Consider the following 25,324-nt stretch of genomic DNA (forward strand, 5'->3'; position numbering starts at 1 on the left):
TTTTAAATATCAGTTTTTTCCACTAACCATGTATTTAAGGGAACCGCTGGTGAGTGGGGCCGCGAGTTTCCTCTGAGCAGTTGGCTTTCCCCACAGCAATTCGCCTGCAATAATTGTTGGCAATGCATGTTAGTAAAAAAAGCTGATTCTTTTAAAACCGACTTTATTTTGTCAGGTTGGTAGTTGCCAGCCTGAAAATTTATGTCAGCCCAGCTGTATTAAATGAAGGCAGAAGTGTTCAATCCTATCCAATTCAGGCAGATTTGTTGTAGGTATATAAATTTATTTCGAAATACGGCGTGTCTGCGTGGTCATTTCCAAATATAAAATACAGAGTGATTTATATAGAACTGACACATTTCTTTCTTTAATAATTCCTTTGGAAATTCATTCAATGACCCAATTTTAGCACTAAATTAAGCAGAATGTTCTGGAGTTTCGATTCCTTGTCACTAGATGCGCAGATGTTTATGTTTTATTCCTACTGTTGGCAGCTGTTTTCGACATTTTGTGTCAATGTGAAAATGCAGTACACATTAAATCAACGACTCTTCCTTGTGAAGCAATACTGGATTACGAATTCAATTACAGCTACTCAAAGGGCATACCAGAGAGAATTTGGTGTTCGCAATCCTCCCAGAGAAACACAATACTGGGACTGCTAACAAATTGGAAACAACTGGATCTCTGGTGAGTGAAAAGGGCAAGCATCGTTCATCTAGGCTTCCCATGGTTGTTGTTGACGTAAGAGCACGACTAGAGCAGTCACCCAAAAAATCATTAAGACGTTTGTCGCAGGAGACAGGGTACACCTACCCAATGTGTCAGAGAGCCTAAAGCCATATAGGGTTACGGTTGTTCATCAGCTACAGGAACCAGATAAGGATAAAAGATTGAATTATTGTCGTTGGTTTCAGAAGTTCATTGTGCAAAATTCTGCCATATTGTCCATCACATGGTTCACAGATGAAGCATGGTTCCATTTATCCGGTTATGTGACGACCGAATAATTTCCAGGAACCTGTGGCCACCGAGATCTCCGGATTTGACAACGCCGGACTTCTTTCTATGGGGTTACTTAAAAGACAGGGTTTATGCCACACGTCCCCAAACATTGGACGATCTGAAGCACAACATCACACAGGAGATTCAAGCTATTGACAACAGAGTCCTCCAACGAGTGGCCAGTAACATGGAACGACATGTTGAGTTGTGCCTTATGCAGGATGGAGGACATTTTCAACATTTGCTATAGAGGTAAATAATCTCCCAAAATTCCTCTACATTTTAGGTATAATAAGTTGTCGCTAGCACAATTTGTTTTGAAACAATTAATGAAAGAAATGTGTCAGTTCTATATAAATCACTCTGTATGTGATCCATGGAAAAACACCTAACTGTTGAGATCTGACCGCAATAGTCAATAGAAAAAGAGAATTTCTTAACAAATTAAATAAAAAAAATTATTATAATTTAATTTCAACACCATGGGTCTTTAAACACTACATTTAAATGATCTATCATTTGTAGCCTACATGTTTCTAGAATAAAACACATTAATTCAATTAATATTGAAAAATGATAGAAACAAACCCCTAAGGTATGGAGGTTTGAACACTTCTGAGTAAAAGAGAAAAACCTCAACTATACAGAATACCAGAAAATCAGAGTGCCAGAAAAAAATGTACTTTTAATGACGCATTTGATCCAGATTTTAATTTTATAATACTATCTGAAAAAAAAAAAAAAACAGTCCAAAATACTTGCCAGGAACAGATGAAGCTCGTATATTTTTTAACTTTCGAGTCACATGTAAAATTGTTATAGTCCAATAAACATTTCGAGAGTTAAGACGTTTCACTACATTCATTTTAAATATAGAGCTTCAAGATAGTCATGCAAATTTGCTTGTATTTATTAAATTAAATCTCAAGTTAATAATTATAAAATAAAATAAGATCACATAATATTAAACTAGTAATGTCAGGTTGTTATTATACTCAATTTAAATCACTAAAAAACTGACCACAAAATTATTTTCTGCAAACTATTTCTGAAAGGATGAAAGTCAGTAATCCATTAGAATCATTATCACCTTTATGTGTTCAAGTCAACATCCAATGAAGTTTACAGTTTTCATTCACCAAAATTAATAAGTAAGGAAATATGATTTTGTCTTATAAGTATTGGGTGATTTGTGAAAAATAATTGAAGATTTATGGTAAAGTTATTTATGTGTTTGTATTTTGTAAATGTTACAAGATTCCTACCGTGCAGAACAGATTGATTTCACAAATTTAAGATTTTTTTTTTTTAAATACACTATGAATAAATAGATAAATCTTAACAGTATGAGAATATTCAAAGTATGTACCAATATTTAAATCTTAATTTTTTAAAGTTATGCAACATAATTTCGTAATTTACAAGATTTTACTTTCTTCCTTTACATGACAGTTTGCATTAACTATATTTGTCAGTGTTATACCGGATCTATCTATTTCAAATGAGACCAGAATAATTCTATTTATTCTATGTAAGATTCCCGTTTCATAATAGTAGGCTACATGTAAGAATAAAATGTCATATGAAAGTTAATTTCGGTATTTAAGGATGTCGAATAATACTAGAGTTTAATTTAAATTAAAGAAAAAAAATATATATATATATAAAGACTTCCAATCTTTTTCTATAAAAAAAAAGCACACTGTACATGCAGCCACAGACCAACGTTCAGAAAAGCGCTACTGAGTTTTGTCCAATTTCAGTAATTTACTGCATTTTTTTAAATATGGTGCCAAGAATCTAAGGAATACTGTAGTGTAGCGAAGATTTCATTGCGACATGATTATTCTAAGTTGAAATTCAGTTTATTCCATGTAAGGGTTATTATCAGGGAAAGGATTTATATGTAAATACATATTTACTTATAAAGCTAATATAATTTATATTTTGCATTATCTTTATGTTTCACAATGTGTAGGGTTGAAAAATCCTACTTTTATTTTCCATATTTTTCCATATTTTAGAGTTTAGTACATATTTTCGTTAATTTCCATATATTTTCCATATTTCATATAAAACAGTCCATATTATATTAGGTTTAACAATAAAACAAAACAAAATTCCATTAACTTTTAAAAATACATTTCAACAATAGAGATTTAAACACATGTTCAGTAATCCCTTTAACATCAGAGTTATTTGAAAATTAGCAGTCCTATCAACAATGGGAAAGTAAGTTACAAAACTGTATTAATTTAATTTAAAATTTTTAACAGACTTCAGTTGTGCAGCTCAACAGTTAAATGCCAGTCAGAGTACACATAGGTTCAGTTTTGTAAATCATACTATAAAGACGGTAAATATGCCAAAAGTACGTCATTCAGTCAATTTAAAATCAAAACTAACAAGTTACATTTCAGAATTTAAAGAAGATGGTTTATCAACTGACAATAAAATATTATTTTGTAATTTGTGTCAGTGTGCAGTATCATCTACACAAAAGTTCCTGGTGCAACAACACATTACAACTAGTAAACATCAGGCCAACAAACAACTAAATTCCAAGCAGAGACAATTGTTTTTAACACAACCAACAACATCGAATGTAAGATCTGAGTTTAACATCGACCTGTGCCGTTCTCTCATCTCTGCTGATATTCCTCTCTACAAACTAAAGAATAAGGTCTTCAGGGAATTCCTTGAAAAATATACTCAACATACAATCCCGGATGAGTCAACACTTAGGAAGACGTATGCTCCATCCATCTACGATGAGACAATACAGAAGATAAGAGATGAAATTAAAGATAGTTCAATTTGGGTTTCCATTGATGAGACTCCCGACAAAGAAGGTTGACTTGTTGGTAATGTAGTTATCGGTTTGTTAAGTGAACAATATTCTGAACGAATTCTTTTACATTGTGATGTTCTAGAAAAGTGCAATAACAAAACTATAGTTAAACTGTTCAACGAAGCTATGGGTATCCTGTGGCCAAAGGGTATTATGTACGATAATGTGTTATTCTTTATTAGCGATGCTGCCCCTTATATGGTCAAAGCTGGACAAGCATTATCTGTTGTATATCCTAAATTGACTCATTTTACTTGTGTGGCGCATGCATTTCATCGTGTGGCAGAAGTGGTCAGAGACAATTTCCCTAAAGTAGATTTGTTGATTTCATCAGTGAAAAAAGTATTTCTCAAAGCTCCCAGTAGAGTTAACGTGTTGAAAGAAATGTACCCTGAAATTCCATTGCCACCAAAGCCAATTTTAACTAGATGGGGTACATGGCTAGAAGCAGTTGAATATTATGCCGAACATATAGACTCTATTAACAATGTTCTCCTTGCATTGGACTCTGAAGATGCAGTCTCAATTGATACTGCGAAAACAGTTACCTGTGACATAAGTGTGAAGAATGACTTAGCTCACATTCAGCATACATTTTCATGCATCATAAAAACGCTCAAAAGTCTCCAAAATAGGCACCTTTCACTATCTGAAAGTTTTGAAATTATAAATAGTACTGTGGAACAACTGAATCGTGGTAGAGGTAAAGTTGCAGATGCAGTAAGAGCTAAGGTGGACACTGTACTTTCAAAAAACCCTGGATATGAAGAACTACAAAAGGTTGTTGCTGTGATGAGTGGTGAATCAACAGTGAAGATTAACTTGGACTTATCCCCAGCAGACATTGTGAAATTGAATTATGTACCAGTTACTTCTTGTGACGTCGAACGCTCTTTTAGTCAGTATAAATCTATCCTCAGAGACAATAGAAGAAGATTCACTTTTCAGCACTTGAAAGAAATGTTTGTAACCTATTGTTATGGTAACAGACAATAAAAATTGTGTTTTGTTGAAACTACATTGGAAGATAAGGTACGTCCATTATATTTTTTGTTTAGTTTGATTAAAATGTACCAATATTTAACGTACATAGTCATTTTTTTATAATTTTAAGTCCATATTTAATTCCATATTTTGGTAAAAATCCATATTTAATTCCATATTTTGGTAAAAATAACTACATATATATTTACATATTTCATATATTTTTAGTCCATATAAATCCGTTCCCTGGTTATTATATTCAGAATGCATATTATAAACCTTTTACTGCAAATTAGATTTTTTACGTTTTAACTGACTACACCTTTTCCAATTGTATTTCAGAAAATATCAATTTAATTTCAGAAATTATCAATTGTATTTCAGATTAGTCAATTCAATTTCAGAGAGTATCAATTGTATTTCAGAAAACATCAGTTGTATTTCAGATTTGTCAATTTAATTTCAGATAGCATCATTTGTATTTCAGATTAGTCAATTTAATTTGAGATAGTATCATTTGTATTTCAGATTAGTCAATTCAATTTCAAATAGTATCAATTGTATTTCAGAAAACATCACTTGTATTTCAGATTTGTCAATTTAATTTCAGATAGTATCATTTGTATTTCAGATTTATCAATTTAATTTCAGATAGTATCATTTGTATTTCAGATTAGTCAATTCAATTTCAGATAGTATCAATTGTATTTCAGATTTGTCAATTGTATTTCAGAAACTATCATTAAATTTGTATTTCAGAAGTTGGTGGTGATTGTGCTCGTGCAGTACAACACAGTACAATTCATCACGCTGCAGCTTTAGCTATGGAGAATATGCCTGTTGGATGCTAAAATGCAATAAAGTTGAGGATTTGTTAAATCCATTTTCCATTTCTTTAAATATATGTTAAAATCTCAATTAGGCCTACATTTGTTATTTTGTGAAATAAAAGTGACTACCTGTATGTAATCTTAAATTGCTTATTTTCTGAAATTACAGTAAATTCACCATTACTGCACTGTACAGTAATACATCTGTCAAATTATATTGTTCGTATGTATGTAATAATTCGATAAATAACTTTGGAATTTATTACTGCATTAAGAAGTACAGTACATTTTTACAGTAAACATCCTTATATGAAACCAATATACTTTATACGAATAAAAATAAAACAAAAAATTGAAGATAAAAAATCTGAAATACATTTGATACCATCTGAAATACAATTGACAAATCTGAAATACATTTGATACCATCTGAATTACAATTGACAAATCGGAAACACATTTGATACCGTCTGAAATACAATTGACAAATCTGAAATACATTTGATATCATCTGAAATACAATTGATTAATCTGAAATACAATTGATACGATCTGAAATTGAATTGACAAATCTGAAATACAATTTATAAATTAAATTGACTAATCTGTAATAGATTTGATAATTTCTGAAATTAAATTGATATTTCCTGAAATACAACTGGAAAAGGTGTAGAAATAAGATGTCTTCTTAATGACTACATCTCGAGAAACGAAACTTTGCACATATATTTACAACAAGTCTGTACATGAACTTTCATGTGCCCATATGATTATTAAGAAAATTGTGATTTTTAATGTCGGGCAGTAGGAGGAAAATTGAAAATAAAACAAGAAAGAAGTTCAAAATTAATTTGTTTTTACTAATGAAGTATATTCACAAGAAAGTATATCGGAATTCTTGGCTTTATTTCAGGAAATTGATTTTTGGGACCCAAAATATTAAAATAGGAATTATTTTAAAATAAAAACACAAATAAAATTTTTCTTCACAAATTTTACAACATAAAATTTGAACAAAAATTGTGCATCTGTATTTTGGCAATACCTAATGTAAAATTTTCAAAAGAATAAAGTGAAAACTATGGAAATTGCAAATCTCAGTAGCTTTCTCCTTAAATAGGTGTTATCAAATCAGAAAACTGTTTCACAAATGATCTTAAAATACATGCAGTAACAAATATACCAAAGAGGAATAAAATCTGAGGAGGCATTTCTGAAGATTAAAACTTAACCAACTAACACACATCAACACTATATTTCTACTGATTCTAAATGACCAATGTTCTCAAATAATCCACTCCTGAGCCAAATGTTGGAAGCTGCAATGTTAACTAAAATTAGTAAACGAGACAAAATAAAGGAAATAATCTTGAAGTAAACTACTACATCTCTCTTATATTTCCTAACCTGTAAAAAACAGAAATTACAAAATTATATACTGTATAAAATGAACACATTATCTGTACATAAATTTAAATGATTATCAAACAGGTTAAAAGAAACGTGTGTAAAATTAGTGTAATAGCAAATATTTAGACGTCCTAAATGTGTTTTGTGATATTTTCTAATGCTTTCTCATTACTAACATGATTTAAAGCAGAAGACAGGAGTGAAAGTAAAGAATTCTAAACACAACACATTTCTAGAGGGCATGCTAAATACTGTAAACGTATTTCATCTACTCGAATATAAGAATTACAACCTGACACATTTCACTGCACACTATTAATGTAGTGTCATAATTGACTTGTGCTGGACTTTTAATATTTTACAGTCCAGGGGTTTAATGAAGGATACTTGTGGTTTTCCCCAATTACTTTTGGCATACCAAGATATCGCTTTGGATTTCGGTTTTCATGGAAGTACATATAATATTGAGTGTGTCGTGAAATCGCTTTTGGTATACCACCTATATATGTGTGTGAGTGAGTGTGTGTGTGTGTAAGTGCCGCTTTGGAGTAATGGTTAGCACGTCTGACAGTGAAACGAGCAGGTACAGCTTCAAATCCTGTTTGGGAAAAGTTACCTGGTTGAGTTCCTTCGGAGGTTTTCCCTCCAACCAATTTCTAGGTTACTTCTGGCGTCACTTCGAAACGGTTTCTCTCTTCTTATATACATCAAATACGAAATGGCTGACCATCACTTGCAATTGGCCGATACCCGCAAGTATGTAAGCATAATAAAGTCAAAACTACAATTGCTTTCCACTCATTTTTCTAAGTGTTTTCACATTAGGAATAATAATCAAAAAGTTTTAAAGCATTAATTTCATAAAAAACCAAAACAAGTACTTGTAGATAATTATCGAAAGTTTAGGGCTTAAGATACTTACACAAAGATAAAACATGACATACCATTAGCCATTATGGCAGCAGAGCAAATAGGGCCTTATTTTTCAATAGAATTAATCATCTACTGAATTACAATTCGATTGAAAACTTCAGATTATATCTTTAGAGCTTAAATATATAGGCCTAACTATAAAAACAACTTAACCTTAGCGTTTACGATAAGAGTGAAAAGAAAATGCGAAAATTTATTATTATTATTTTTTTAAATTTACTTTTTGACGAAGTCGTAAATATAGTCTCAAAAATGGATTTTTGCTACGAATATTAAAAAAAACAGGATAATAAAATAATTCAGAATCGATCTGCCTCAAAGGATTACTTGTCACTATTTCCAAATCATCTTTGTTATATGCACAAAAGAAATGTAGTTTGCGACTTCACCCTTCAGCTGTTTGATTTCACGGGATTCATTTACTATTGGATATCGCTTAATTTTCGTCAAGTTGGACAAACTATGACGTCACAATATGGCGCCAATGACGTCACAAAGCAGTGACGTCACAACATGGCCGACGTAAGCCAAAACCAACGAGCACAGTATTCTGTGCTCGTTGACCAAAACAATAAATAAATAAAACTATCTAAAAATTTAAAAAACAAATTGACGATATCTCATTCTACAATATAACCCAACCGCTCTTATCCAAACTACGATATCACCAAAACAATTCACGATATCCCATTACGGAATATAACCCATCCACTCTTATCCAAAATACGATATCACCAAAACAATTCACGATATCTCATACTGGTGCAGAGCCCCTCCGCTCTTATCCAAAATAGGATATCAGCAAACCAATATCACAACATCCCATTCTGAAATATAACCCATCCGCTCTTATCCAAAATACGATATCACCAGATCAATTACAAACATCCCATCCTCGAATATAACGCACCCCCTCTTATCCAGAATAGAATATCAGCAAAACAATTTCAAAACATATATTCATCTCATGTCACTAAAATATCACCTCAACGATTATCATCGGGGCTTGCAGCCCCGTTACCCCGCTTTTTGCATCATGTGCTACACGTCGGATTATCGATACCCCGCTTCTATTGGTGATATCGTATTTTGGATAAGAGCGCAATTTTGAACCCCAAATAAAAACATTAAAAAGAAACAACGAACAGATCCACACACACACCCATATATACAAAACCAACAAAAATAAAAACATATATCTACAATAAATAAATTACACATTATCCTCGATACATAATTACTACCCTAGCAAACGAAAACCCATCCTTATAAAAAACAAATAAAACGCTCACCATCCAAACCTTCTTTTAATCCTCTCAGATCCAAACACATCCTTAACCCGTACGCCATTCAAACCTCATGAATACCAACACGAACAAAATTTACAAATCTACCAACCTAACCACTTCCATCCAAAAAGTGACGTCATCAAGTGACGTCATAATATCACTTCACTCCATTCTACAATCTAGCCAACATAAATTCTCATAAAAACAACAACGATATCCTATAATCAAGTAAACCCGATATCCCTTCAACTATCCCACTAACCTTGTCACATACCTCAGTCTTGTGTCAGTCGGATATCTCCTCAACTAACCCACTAACCTTGTCACATACCTCAGCCTCGTGTCACTCAGATATCCCCTCAACTAGCCCACTAACCTTGTCACATATCTCAGTCTCGTGTCACTCAGATATTCCCTCAACTAACCCACTAACCTTGTCACATACCTCAGCCTCGTGTCACTCAGATATCCCCTCAACTAACCTACTAACCTTATTAGATACCTCGGCCTCATGTTATTTAGCTACCTAGCTATTCCCTCATTTATCCCATCTAACCGATAGCTAAACGCAAATCAGAAGTCAGTCCCGTCTGTGGTGTGCCGAGATAATGAAGATTGGCGAAACCATATACATAATGCAATGCAATCCATTGTCGATCAAATCAACAATAATAGAAGTGATCACAAATTGAACAAATAATAGATTGATTTACTCACCCTCAAAACATCTGCTTTACCGATATGTCGTTCAAATTTCATAAATACCAACCAACAATAAAATTTACACATGTATCAAGCTAACCACAGAACACAAAAACCGATGACGTCAATCTTATGACATCACGCATTCTCCAATATGGCCAACACAAATTCTCATATATAATTATTAGTACTTAGCAACCTGGTTGCTATGTGTTGTGTTTGTTTTTAGTTGGTTATTTAACGACGCTGTATCAAATACTAGGTTATTTAGCGTCCATGCGATTGGTGATAGCAAAATGGTATTTGGCGAGATGAGGCCTGTCTTACGGTTGGGAAAACCTCGGAAAAAACCCAATCAGCCCAAGGGGGAATTGAACCGGCTCTCGAGCGCAACTCCGAATCGGAAGGCAAGCGCCTTAGCCGACAGTATGTATTTTGTTGAATGTATATGTCGTTGTCATGTAAAGGTTTAGAAAGTATAAGTTATAACAAATGAAGTTAATTTTGTAACCTAATTTAACGCAAATAGGCCTATAACAGATAGGCGCAGTAGGGAGGACATCCAAATTTCATGAAAGAGTTGTCAGATGCTGAGTGGAAACGTTTTAAAAAAGAATTGGTGAATGTAGAGTTTCCAACGCCCACTGAACGAATATTTCACTTTTATCACTGCCAATGTTGCGCTATAATCGTATATGCAAGGTAGGCTATAACAAAAACCTAAACTAACCAAACCTAACCTGTCAAAGAAGCAACAAGTTATACTAAATATGTGTAAAATTGGCCTAACTTATGTCTCTATAGTGGGCGGGACATAAGTAACATTCATCAAAGAATTTAATTTATTTTTTATTGCTGCTGAGAACTTAAATGTTCTAAATATTTGTAAGGCAAGAACACAAACATTCAACAAAACACAAAGTAATCTGGTTGCTAAGGGGCAAAAATGGTCTTATCACAAACACTTCATTTATGAATCTTATTTCAAGAGAGGGTGGTGTAATGAATAATTTTTTTTTGTTAGTACCTGGGTAGTCGTATTGGTTCCCTGGTTCTTCCCACTTGTGTGTTGTGATTACTACCAACTGTTCTGAATCGATTCGATGTTCATGTGACGTCATCCTAAATATCGATGTTAAGGTGCTGCCAGAACTCTCATTTTGTGTTGTGATTACTACTCAAGATCGATACATACCGATCTTGATTACTACTAACTGTTTTGAATCGATTCGATGTTTATGTGACGTCATCCTGAATATCGATGTTAAGGTGCTGCCAGAACTCTCATTTTGTGTTGTAATTACTACCGACTGTTTTGAATCGATTCGATGTTTATGTGACGTCATCCTGAATATAGATGTTAAGGTGTTGCCAGAACTCCCATTTTGTGTTGTGATTACTACCAATTGTTTTGAATCGATTCGATGTTTATATGACGTCAGCCTCAATATCTATGCCAGGGTACAACTGGATAATAGGCCTACGCACGTAGATCAACGTCGGTAGTCGACGTTGCTCGCTGGTCACTAGTCACCGGGCCGTGCTAAACAAAAGACAATCGAAATGGTGTAGTAAAATTCACGACTATATATTTAAATAATTCATTCCATTACTCAAGTGCAAGATTTATGCAGTACAATGGCGTGTCTTTAATGTACCAAAAGAAAATGCAGATGTAGTAAGATCTTAAAATAGGTTATCACAACGTAATAAAGGGGGGAAAAATGTGTGTTTCAGCGAATATCATTCAAATCAAGGAAAGTAAATTTCTGGTTAAAGTTCGCTAAAGCGTTAAGTATGTGATTATGACCACGTTGCCGCTTTATTTGTGGTCTAGATAAAATACTTCGTTTTTTACGAAGAAAACTTTTAGCGGCCATGAAATTATTCATAGTTTTCATCATATTATTGTTTATCTATATTACGAAACAAAAACTATCATAAGAACCATGACCGACAGGATCATCTTGGCTGTCTGCGCATGCGCGTACTTGGTTAATAAAAACTTAAACTAACCAATCTATGTAAATATTTTTTTTGATCGTACAGAATATGTCTGTTGCGGTAACAATATTAGAGGAGAAAAATTCGCTCCGGCGCCGGAGATCGAACCCGGGACCTTAGTTCTATGTACTAAGCGCTCTAAACACTGAACTATTCCGAAGTTCAACCCACAGCACCGGATCGAATTTCTCTCCTCTAATATTAAATATTAATTAAACTAACCAAACTTAACCTTCGTATCTGCAAGATGTGTAACTGGAACAAGATGGGATCTTCTTGATTTGATCTGGAATGTACACACGAAAATAAATTCAAGTAAGGATCATGCTGCCACTGTATGAGAGGTCCGCGCATGCGCCACAGCAAAACTGTTCCTGTCGCGAGCCCCTAATCTAAGACATGTAATCTACTCGCAATATTTACGCAAATACATCTTGTCACTAACAGTGGTGCTATCTCTCAGTAATGTTGAAAACGAAGGAGGTAGAGCGGAAAAAAAAAAACAATTTCTCATAACGATGCCTCAGACCAACGTCATGTCCTTATATTGGCGACATTGTGTATTTAGTTCAATTTGGCCGTAACCGTAACGGCACGGTTCAAAACTACCGTAGCAAATTCTCCAGTTTGGTATCTGATTTTTATGCCATATTCTATGATAAAGTTCATGTGTAGCAAGGCAAATAAAGAATTGCTGGTGATAGCAAATTTTAAATTCAGCTTCCATAAAAAACCTTGGATAATTTAAAGATACTATGGAAAGGTATGATGTCATTGATGACGTCACAAGGTAGTTATAATGCGTATATACCGCTGTGTTGTTTAAAATTGATGATTTGATTATATATGATAGAGTTTATGCCTTTAAATTAAGTTGTATATTTAGCGCTCACCATTCTGTTTATTCATCGTGCATTTCGAGTATTTCTTGAGCAGTATACACTATGGCGATGTCTTGCAAGAAAGTGGTTAAAACTTGGGAAAATTTACAGTCTTCAAATCAAATATTTTTTTTTGTAATAGCAGTCTTTTGTTACAGTTATCTATATATAATTTGAAGTGGTAATGAAAATTACGGGAAAACGGCTGAACGGATTTTAATAAATGTCCCCTCATTTTGAAGCTTGGAACCCAAAGTTTTTCAGAAAAATAGTAGTTTTCAGTGAAATGTCAATTTTCCTACATCATTTTCCTATTTTCCAAAATCCATCTTTCGTCAGTTTTTAGAACTAATTAATTGCATTTCAGAATAAAACAAAACACACACTACAATAAACAATAGACTATTACACGAAGGACGTGACGGATGCTGACATACTTTGAGTTCAGATGGGTCAGATTCTTTCACATCATGATGCCAATATGTCGATCTTCATTTGTGTAATTTTGTGATAACGAATAAAAATAATTTACCGGTACAGTTCTGATTCCCTGGTCTGTACTTTTCCGAGTACAGCTGTGTATTCGATATTAAGAAGTACAAAACTTTAGAATGTTTGGTGACATTATTACCATTAAAAATGAAATATTATAGCCTAGTTAATGCAACACATAATGTTATACCGAATCTTTTGGGGCCTTAAGTAAGTAGACGCAGAGAAAGAAGCTTTTATATTAGATCTTCATTTCTATTATATACTGAGTAACGGCTATATATATATTACTGAAAACTATAAAATTTCCGTAACAGCGTGGTCGATCGACGGATGTTGCGTCGACATTTGTTGAGACTATAAATTAGGAATGCCTGTAACATCGACTTCAACGTGAAGTTTCGATTTTATGCACGAGAACGTAGATAATTATTTGAAGAGAAGTAATATAATGATAACGAGATACTATGGTTATTGTTATGAACTTAACACTACTTGTATTAAAGTTGTAGGATATGTGGAAATCAAACCACAGTATAGAGAACATATCTCTATACTATGATCAAACAGTTGTTTTCTTTCTGCTCAGAAGGAAGTAATGCCATTGTTTAAAACTTCTGTCGTACGTAATTTTGATGTGTAATGGATAAACAATTGATCCTCACTACTTTTCCTGTCAAGAGAGCACCTCCTTCTTCTAGCTATGCCTCCGTCTTTCAGTTGCTGACTATAGTAGTCGTGATGGCCAACTTATTATGAGATATAATTATTTGGAAGTGTACGTCAGATTTACGTATCAATAGTATTAATAGAAAATTTTCTGTTAGTGCAGTTTATTTATTCCCTTAAGTGTGTTTTATCTAACAAAGTAACACTGGATGAAAACTTACCTGGTAATCGACACTACTCTGCAGATCATAGATGAAAGTTCAGGTGATGATGTTGATGATGACGCTGAAGGCAATGTAGAGATTGAATATGAAACTTGTGACAATGACAAGGATCTAAGATACAGTAGGAGAGAATGAGAATCACGTAGAAAGCAAGCGAATGGAGAAAGAAGGCAAAAACAAGAAAACAGGAAGAAAAGAAAAGGAAAGGAGAAGGGAAAGGAAAGGAAAAGGAAAGAAGAGAAGAGGGCTTGAGGGCAGAGGGCATAAGGGCAAAGGGAATAGGGCATGAGGACATGAGGGCAGAGGGCATGAGGGCAGAGGGCATGAGGGCAGAGGGCAGAGGACAGGAGGGCAGAGGGAATGAGGGCAGAGGGCAGCGGGCATGAGGGCAGAGGGCATAGGACATGAGGGCATGAGGGCAGAGGGCAAAGGGCATAGGACAGAGGGTATGAGGGCAGAGAGCATAGGGCATAGGGCAGGAGGGCATGAGGACAGAGGGCATAGGGCATGAGGGCGGGGGCATGAGGGCGGGGGGCATGAGGGCGGGGGGCATGAGGGCGGGGGCATGAGGGCGGGGAGCATGAGGGCGGGGGGCATGAGGGCGGAGGGTAGAGGGCATGAGGGCAGAGGGCATGAGGGCAGAGGGCATGAGGGCAGATGGCATGAGGGCAGAGAGCATAGGGCATGGGGGCATAGGGCATGAGGGCAGAAGGCATGAGGGCAGAGGGCATGAGGGCATAGGGCATGAGGGCAGGGAGCATGAGGGCAGAGGGCATAGGGCGTGAGGGCATGAGGGCAGCGGGCATGATGGCAGAGGGCAGAGGGCAGCGGGCATGAGGGCAGAGGGCATGAGAGCCAGAGGGCAGGCAGAGGGAATGAGGGCATGAGGATATAAGGGCAGAAGGCAGAGGGCAAGAGGGCAGAGAGGAGAGAGGAGAGGAGAGGAGAGGATATTTTCATAACTCTAACCTACAATCCACAATAACCTGAAATAGCTATTGCTTCACTCCCACATGTAAAACCAACTGATCGTTCTGACATTGTTACTTGCGTTTTCGCATTGGAACTCAAGAACTGAAGATGTATAGGTTAAATAAAAAGTATTTAGCATGAAGAAAACCATTCATTATTATGGAAACAAATAACTTCCAAAATGTCTGATATTCTTCATTGGAAATAAATTTGAAAAAATTTAATTTGAACATCTAATGAACTTAGTTAGCAGCATTTGCTGCGCAAGCCACTAGTTGCTCTGTAATTCGAAAGGAAAATTCACTTTTTATTATCGTTTGTAAGTTTTAACTTTCAATTGTTTTTCCGATGGAAGTAAGTTATATTCTCCACAGAACTGAATACTTTTTTTCTGAACTTTCTAGTGATGATATAATCAAAGAAACGGAACACAGTTGATACAATAATTATTGAAGTAGCCATAAATGACTTCAAACAAAAGAAGATCACTATACTGCAGTGTATGAAAAAAGCGAGTTAAAGTAAATTTTTATAACATGGATGAAACGTACTTTATCTTAACATTATATTTATAACTTAAACGAAACTTTCTTGCGTTAACAAAATTTTTAACCGTGTCAATATTTTAGTCTTAAGACTGTTAAATGCGAAGAAGGAGTCGATACGACCAGTCTCCAGTGTTGAAGCGGGAGCCGATACGACCGATCTTCGATGTTAAAGCGGGAGCCGATACGATCAGTCGCCAGTGTTGAAGCAGGAGCCGATACGACCAGTCTCCAGTGTTGAAGCAAGAGCCGATACGACCAGTCTCCAGTGTTGAAGCAAGAGCCGATACGACCAGTCTCCAGTGTTGAAGCAAGAGCCGATACGACCAGTCTCCAGTGTTGAAGCAAGAGCCGATACGACCAGTCCCAGTGTTGAAGCAAGAGCCGATACGACCAGTCTCCAGTGTTGAAGCAAAAGCCGATACGACCAGTCTCCAGTGTTGAAGCAAGAGCCGATACGACCAGTCTCCAGTGTTGAAGCAAGAGCCGATACGACCAGTCTCCAGTGTTGAAGCAAGAGCCGATACGACCAGTCTCCAGTGTTGAAGCAAGAGCCGATACGACCAGTCCCAGTGTTGAAGCAAGAGCCGATACGACCAGTCTCCAGTGTTGAAGCAAGAGCCGATACGACCAGTCTCCAGTGTTGAAGCAAGAGCCGATACGACCAGTCTCCAGTGTTGAAGCAAGAGCCGATACGACCAGTCTCCAGTGTTGAAGCAAGAGCCGATACGACCAGTCTCCTGTGTTGAAGCAAGAGCCGATACGACCTGTCTCCAGTGTTGAAGCAAGAGCCGATACGACCAGTCTCCAGTGTTGAAGCGGGAGCCGATACGAACGATCTTCGATGTTAAAGCGGGATCCGATACGACCAGTCTCCAGTGTTGAAGCAAGAGCCGATACGACCAGTCTCCTGTGTTGAAGCAAGAGCCGATACGACCAGTCTCTAGTGTTGAAGCGAGAGCCGATACGACCGATCTTCGATGTTAAAGCGGGAGCCGATACGACCAGTCTCCAGTGTTGAAGCAAGAGCCGATACGACCAGTCTCCAGTGTTAAAGCGAGAGCCAATACGACCTATCTTCGATGTTAAAGCGGGAGCCGATACGACCAGTCTCCAGTACTGAAGCAGGAGCCGATACGACCAGTCTCCAGTGTTGAAGAGGGAGCCGATACGACCTATCTTCGATGTTAAAGCGGGAGCCGATACGACCAGTCTCCAGTATTGAAGCAGGAGTCGATACGACCAATCTCCAGTGTTGAAGAGGGAGCCGATACGACCTATCTTCGATGTTAAAGCGGGAGCCGATACGACCAGTCTCCAATATTGAAGCAGGAGCCGATACGACCAATCTCCAGTGTTGAAGAGGGAGCCGATACGACCTATCTTCAATGTTAAAGCGGGAGCCGATACGACCAGTCTCCAGTATTGAAGCAGGAGCCGATACGACCTATCTTCGACGTTAAGGCGGGAGCCGATACGACCAATCTCTAGTGTTGAAGAGGGAGCCGATACGACCAGTCTCCAGTGTTGAAGCAAGAGCCGATACGACCAGTCTCCAGTGTTGAAGCAAGAGCCGATACGACCAGTCTCCAGTGTTGAAGCAAGAGCCGATATGACCTATCTCCAGTGTTGAAGCAAGAGCCGATACGACCAGTCTCCAGTGTTGAAGAGGGAGCCGATACGACCTATCTTCGATGTTAAAGCGGGAGCCGATACGACCAGTCTCCAGTATTGAAGCAGGAGCGATACGACCTATCTTCGACGTCAAGGCGGGAGCCGATACGACCAATGTCCAGTGTTGAAGAGGGAGCCGATACGACCAGTCTCCAGTGTTGAAACAAGAGCCGATACGACCAGTCTCCAGTGTTGAAGCGAGAGCCGATACGACCTATCTTCGATGTTAAAGCGGGAGCCGATACGACCAGTCTCCAGTATTTAAGCAGGAGCCGATACGACCAATCTCCAGTGTTGAAGAGGGATCCGATACGTCCTATCTTCGATGTTAAAGCGGGAGCCGATACGACCAGTCTCCAGTATTGAAGCAGGATCCGATACGACCAATCTCCAGTGTTGAAGAGGGAGCCGATACGACCTATCTTCGATGTTAAAGCGGGAACCGATACGACCAGTCTCCAGTGTTGAAGAGGGAGCCGATACGACCAGTCTCCAGTGTTGAAGAGGGAGCCGATACGACCTATCTTCGATGTTAAAGCGGGAGCCGAAACGACCAGCCCCAAAAGTCAAAACAGGTTATTGGCAGCCGAAACGACCTCACCCGTTAGTACTTAGCAACCTGGTTGATTACTGTTTTCTTGAATGTTCATGTTGTTGTCATATAAAGATTTAGAAAGTATAAATTGAACCAAATAAACTTAATTTTGTAATTGGATTTAACATGAATATAACATGAATATTTATTAGAAATGTTCCGTAAACTTGTGTTCTAGGTTTTTTAGTTAACGAGTCTTGCCTGTTTGGCATCCATAAATTAATTTATTTGACATGTTAATGACCAGGCTTCGCATGTTTGTCACAAGAGCTATATTGGATGGAATAGTTTCTCGTGGTGCATTAATGATGTCATGCAAAGATGCAAGCACGTTAAAAGATATCTGTGAGTTCTGACTTGTGTTATGTAGGAGCGCACGTTGTTATGTATGTTTGTATGTCGATGAGTTCATTGTGATCGCGTTCAGTAACAGAGGAGATGCATCAGGAGACAAATGCAGCCACCAATATCTACACTGCAGATGTATATTTCGGAATTTGGAAACGATTTTTTTTTTTGCGTAGGAAATGGTAACATATTCTTAGAATGTATATTTTTTGTCATTGCAATAACAGTTATTTCAATAAATAGGTGTAAATTATTGTTTGTATATATGTATAAAACTTCTGTTGTATATTTATTATCAGATTGTTAATTTTGAAATTCAATCGTAATCAATGGCGTGGCAAACATATTTGTTCAAAACGTTTCGATTGTGCAGACCATTAAAATTAAGTTGCAGTGTTGTCATGATATGCTCCATTATATTTTGTGCGAGATCGTGCGTATTTGCTTGGTTTCCGCACAAAACCAATCCGCGGAAAGTCTAAAATTCCACATTCAGTATTCCCAACCTAACACATATAACAATTTCCCTCTTCTTACCGCTTAAGTGACATATTGATTTTACTGCTTTAGGCTTCTAACATATTATTTTTAGAGACGTTCAATATAGCCTAGTAATAATAATTATAAATTGGAAACTTACCACTGCAATTTCACCTAAATTGCACTGTTAATTATTGTTTTTAAATATTTGCAAAAAATTAAGTAAATTCTACAACTCCACTAAAGTTACTGGATTCGTGATGCAAGCAACATTAAGGAAGCCGTGAAAAAATCAACAAGATTCCAGATGCCGATGTTATCACTGCAATATGTTATATAAATAATATTGTTAAAATATTAAAATGAAAAATAAGTTATTACATAACCTTACCGTTTGTTTTAAGCTCGCATTTATGGACTGGGGGGGGGGAAGACAGATGTATATCACGGCTTGCTGGAGTATAGTAAACACAGAAAACATTTTAAAGCAAGAATGTTGAAGATAGATATTTTTGTTTTACAAATTTGCCGTCATTGAACAGAAACCAAGATGGAGAGTTCATTGCAACTAATCAGAAATTCCTCTTTCAGGTATGTAATAAACGATCTTCGCACAAAATAATGTACGATACACGAGCGGTATGTTTTCTTTAAATTCTCGGAAATTAAAAAAGCTCAACTACGGTTCGCTTTTTCAAACTTTTCCTCGAACATGAAAACTTCAACATACCGCTCTTGTAACGCATATTACTATTACATTTCACCATGGGCCTACTGTACCGCCACTTATGCAGTGAGCGCCAGACATTTGAATTCCCTCTGTACGGTAACTTTCAATTTGGTGAAGCAATGCCTATTATATTCAACTGAAGAAGCATGTGTTCAAATTTCCCTGGAAAAGTTTCTCAGGTCGCTGAAGTCCTCAGTAGATCACATGTACTTTTTTTCGACAACAACAAGCACGGTCAAGAGAAAAGTTTGTTTTGCAGCAAACTATAACTTAACAAATTATGTTGTCCACACTAGAATGCATTGAAAGTCCGCGTTTTTAAGATTGTCTTAAAAAAATCTGTGCGCGATGGCTTAGGTTTGTCTTTATTTAAAACTTTCCTTCGTTCAGTATTATTTCTTCTCGAAAAAAGATACTCTAACAATGAATTCAATGTACGAGGTGGGGCATGGGAACCAAGTGTTTTTGGAATGGCTTGTGCTCGGTCATTATGAAAGGGACATGTGGCATTCCATTCCTTGGCTCAAAGCATTTCACCTGCATCGGCATCATGGAGCAGTGGACGCATGTTTGCGTATGATTGTTTTGTTAGGAATGGTGAGTCGGTGACAGCGCTACGGCGTGAGTTTTGCTACAGATTCAATATTAATCTCAATGATTCTGTTCCCTGCGTGACACAATCGTATGTTGGATTAACAATCTTTGAACAAAAGGCGCAGTACTGAAGAATAAACCGCCCGGCCCCCAACGTAGAGTGCGTACTCCAGAAAATGTTGAAAGAGTCAGGCAAGAGATACTGCGCAGCCTAGGCCGCTCTGCTCATAGACATTCAGCTGCACTTGGAATCAGCAATCGTACGGTAAAACGGATTTTTCATGACGATTTACGTTTACCCCATACAAGATGGGTGGCTGTTTAGAAATTCAATGTAAGGGATTACGCCAATGATGAATTTCGCACAGGAAATGCTTGCACTCCATGAGCAGTATGAAAACATGATGGTTGCAATGAGTGATGAAGCCCTTTTCCACCTTAATGTAGCCGTTAACAGACAAAATTTTCGGTATTGGGCTGCTGAAAATCCGCGACACTTACACGAAAAACTCTGCATAGCCTTAAAGTAACAGTTCGGTGTGCGGTGGGACAGTTTCGCGCCATCGGTTCCTGATTTTTTCAAGAAAATGGGCTTACAGTTACTGTGCGTTACATTGAGATAATTAATACCTTTTTCATCCTTGAGTTACAAAGAAGAGGTATTGATCGTCAACGTTTGTGGTTTCAGGAAGATGGAGCCATGACGCATACCTCCAAAGCGTCAATGACAGTTCTTTGCCCCCTGTTTCCCAAGCGTCTCATTTCGAGATTTGGTTATGTTTCGTGGCCCCCTCGGTCCCCTGACCTGCCCACATGTGATTTTTTTCTCTGGGGTACCTAAAGGCATGTTTTTAACGAGGATAAGCCCCGAATATTAGATGAATTAAAGGACGCGATCCGTCAGCACATTTCTCAAATCAATCCTGGAAAGAGTAGAGTTCAATTTTCGTCAGCGCCTTCAACAATGCGCCAACGCAGAATGACATCACATGCCAGATGTAATTTCCCGCTCATAATTGAAATGGTATGTTCTCACAAATGTTGTTTTACCAATAAATTGTATTGAAAACAAAAACTAACTCTCTTATGATTGCTTTAAAAACACTTGGTTCCTATGCCCCACCCTGTATCATCAATATTGCTCGCATCTGTTTCGTTTCCATTTTCCCGATGCACTGAACAATAGACCACACTCCCTATTGTACAAGTTAAACTAGTACAAAACCGTCGCATAAGTGATAAACTGAGACATAGGGGGAGATGAAAGTGTGAGCACGCGTTCGTTCTTACTTACTTACTTATGACTTTTAAGGAACCGGAGGTTCATTGTTGCCCTCACATAAGCCCGCCATCTGTCCCTATGCTGAGCAAGATTAATCCAGTCTCTATCATCATGTTCTTACAAAAATTTGACTTAGATCTCCAGCAGAGACTAGAGATTTCTTTTGAGGAGAGCAGTGAAATGCGTGTAACCTTATTTTCAGGTAGACATAACTTAGTTCAAACTTGTAAATACATGTTTGACTACATGTCAATGCGAATAAAGGCTTACCACATGAGGTAGATGGACACTGCAACAAACACGACGAATACACAGCCAATCCCAATCATTGCAAACATCCATACGTTGATATCATCATCCCCTGCAAGAAGAAATACGTTTTAAAGTCAACATAAGCAAGTATAAGTGTAGGCAGTAATGTAATATCGGTTTAAAGGTGGAAACAATGTAGCTCAACAAAGAGAAAAGGTGTAGGTTGAAGTTTCTTCATTACTGACGAAAAATTGGAATATATAACTTTACAAATAATAGATTTACTTTCGTATTCAAATAAAACGGAGTAACAGAACATCGTTCACCCATTTTAAGTAAATTTGTGCAAAAAAATTCATATATAAACTTAAACTGTAAAATGTACGAACAAATGAAATGTCTTATTTTGGTAATTATAAAATTCTGCAACCTAAGAAACGAAAGTTAATAATCTTTTTATGATGAAAATTAAATGATTACATTTACGTCCATATGTCTATTGAATAATAGTTACAGAAAATAAACTATAAAATCAGTGACATAGCGTGGCTTCCAAAGCAGAAAAACCAACCAAGATTACGTTGGTAATAATTATTCTTATAGTTCATTAAGATGACAATACAATTACATCAATTATTGAAAACTTGCCTGGAAGAACGATGTATGTAACAAATTATGTAAGAATAAATGAAGAGCATTTGTTGCATTTCTTTTTGTAAAAAAAATGTTCTCAAATATTGATATGTGGTAAGATTTAGGCTTACATTCTGTAGCCAAATGGCTATGTCTGGCAATAAAAATAACACATTTGTTAATTCATTGTGAAACGTCTTTCTTCTTGTTTCCCGAAAAGACGGCAAATTTCTACATACAACGTTCCTCCAGGTAGGTATTCAATTAAGCAAAGATATTTGAATAAGTGAAAGTAATACTCTGCTAACTGCCTTGTCTTATCGTTTACAATTCAATGTATTATTTTTAAATGTTCTGTGTAAACGTGATACTTTTATTTTAATTATATGTCATAAGTACCCATTACTGTATCTATTGAAACATAAATAAACTGGGAGCACGTCAATACAACCTACAACATATATTGCTTCTTAGTGGCAACGGATCGATGCAACCCTCAACATATCATTATTGAAAAAAATTAAATGAAGTTTGAATAGGCCTATCATCGTATATGTATTGGATTCAAGAAATTACCGGTACTAGTGGGTTGATCAGCAAAGTTCCACACATTTATAGGAATTCTACGAATTTCTTACCTTATTTTTTAATTAAAAGATTGCTATTCTCTTCTAAGGTATAATGGAATAAAATATGCATAATTACATAAATTCAGTTTGCCGTATCATTATTCTGATATTGCTGCCCTCTTCTGATGTGCCTAAAAGCATATTTTAGAGCCTATGTTAATATTTTGAAACCCGCTTTAGGTATCTAAATGTCCTTTTTTTTAGAGTATAAATATCCGAGGTCTATTCATGAATGTGAATAACATCGTTTGATTAACTTGGGCACCGTGAGTGTGGATAGATGGAAGGACAGAATCACGAAAAATACTTATTCGTATTTAGTGATTATGTATTATTACTATTATTTTATTTACATTATTATTACTATTACTATTATTATTATTATTATTATTATTATTATTATTATTATTATTATTATTATTATTATTATTATTATTATAAAGGTAAAAGATAAAGGTATCCCCGTAACATGCCATGAAGGCACTTGGGGGACATGGAGGTAGAGCCCCATGCTTTCCATGACCTCGGCACTAGAATGAGGTGGTGTGGTCGGCACCACGCTCTGACCGCCTTTTACCCCCGGGAAAGACCCGGTACTCAATTTTATAGGAGGCTGAGTGAACCTCGGGGCCGTTCTGAAAGTTTGGCACCTGCCAATGAAAAAATTCTTTCACCACCTGGGATCGAACCCCGGACCTTCCAGTCTGTAGCCAGCTACTCTATCAACTGAGCCACCCGGCCGCCATTGTTATTATTATTATTATTATTATTATTATTATTATTATTATTATTATTTACTAGTAGTTGTAATGTTAAAAGTGACTACTAATAACATCACAGTAATTTAATTTTTGAAACGCTACATGCACATTCAAAAGAAGATGCATTTTGAAAGAATTATGACATGGAGCAACTTAACCCGGACTAATCATAAGCAAAGCAATATTTTATTGACACCATATTGTAATAAATGTCATGCTAATTTTCCTACCTAAAGGTCAATATTTTTTCTATCACACACACACGCACACACACAGAGATACACACACCCTACGAGCCAATAACATGCCGGCGTCAAGCCGAGTCCCACGAAGGCCCTGACGAGCCCTGCCGGACCCAGTCGAGCCTGGCTCGTGGCGTCCCACATACGAACGAGTTTTGGTCATTGAAATCCGAGCAGAACTGGACTCGTAGGTGTATGGGACCCTTAACTGCCGAGTGGCTTCCAGCCTGTTTCTGATGTTCCTCCATAATATTGACAACAAGAATCAGCCAACAGGACGTGCTACTGTTTGTAACATGATACTGTGTAGCGTTTCAAATGATTCCTATGATGCTATTAGGAGTCACATTTAATATTGCAAATACTAGTGAATAATAATCATAATAATAGTAATAATAATAATAATAATAATAATAATAATAATAATAATAATAAAATAATAGTAATAATAATAGTAATAATAATAATAATAATAATAATAATAATAATAATAATAATAACACATAATCACAAAATACGAATATGTGCTTTTAGTGATTCTGTCCGCCCATATGTCCATACTCACAGTGCCAAAGAAGTTATTCAAACGATTTTATTCACATTCATGAGTAGACCTCGGATATTTAAACTTTAAAATAAAAATTAAAAGTCATGTTGAGTTCAGATAAGTTTGTGAAATAATATCATATAAATTAGTTGTTATTTTTCAGTCAATCACTTATCATGTTAAGATGGCAGAAATGGATTCCGTTACATCAAGATACAATGTTAATATACGTCACGAATATTTTCGACTTACTTTCAAGTCATCTTCAGGTGACAGTTTTCTAACAAACAAACATTTGAACTAGGTGAAAATATTATTTAAACACATTTATAAAACACTAGTAAATAGTCTGACAATGCATACTTTACATAAAATGGTTGAATGGCGTGCATAGTCTTAAAATTAGAATCGACATACAGATAAAAATCCTTCCAATGAATATAATTATAATACAATATATTGAGAGGCATGCAGTGTGCCTGAATTATGAAATTAAAATCGTTTAAAATTATTATATATAAAACTGAAGACTAGGCTTGTTCTTTATGACGTTCAATGTATTGGAAGATTGTATGAAGTGGATGTAAAAGAAAATCTCGGTCTATTCTCCGTGGTGAGAGGCATTATGTCTGAAAAAAATTAATCAAAGATGTCTTAAAATTTTGAAGAGATATAATGCCTCTCACCACGGCGAATAGACCGAGATTTTCTTTTGCATCCACTTCATACAGTCTTCCAATACATTGAACGTCATAAAGTCTTCAGT

General features: G+C 36.3%; 1 protein-coding gene across 7 annotated transcripts in view; it reads right to left on the minus strand.

Annotated features, from left to right (window-relative positions):
- Nucleotides 1-25,324, minus strand: part of LOC138715019 (thrombospondin type-1 domain-containing protein 7B-like) — a 776,776-nt gene that overhangs the window by 31,683 nt on the left and 719,769 nt on the right. For 6 of the 7 annotated variants that reach the window (XM_069847417.1, XM_069847416.1, XM_069847411.1 and 3 more), the window contains one exon: nt 21,765-21,855. In XM_069847417.1, the coding sequence (XP_069703518.1) occupies nt 21,765-21,855 (91 nt within the window). Of the gene's footprint in view, nt 1-27; nt 105-21,764; nt 21,856-25,324 lie in introns of all 7 variants that reach the window. The other variant, XM_069847415.1, reaches the window with a different exon arrangement.

The sequence above is a fragment of the Periplaneta americana genome, chromosome 15 (genome assembly GCF_040183065.1).
Source record: "Periplaneta americana isolate PAMFEO1 chromosome 15, P.americana_PAMFEO1_priV1, whole genome shotgun sequence".
In the NCBI taxonomy this organism is placed as follows: domain Eukaryota; kingdom Metazoa; phylum Arthropoda; class Insecta; order Blattodea; family Blattidae; genus Periplaneta; species Periplaneta americana.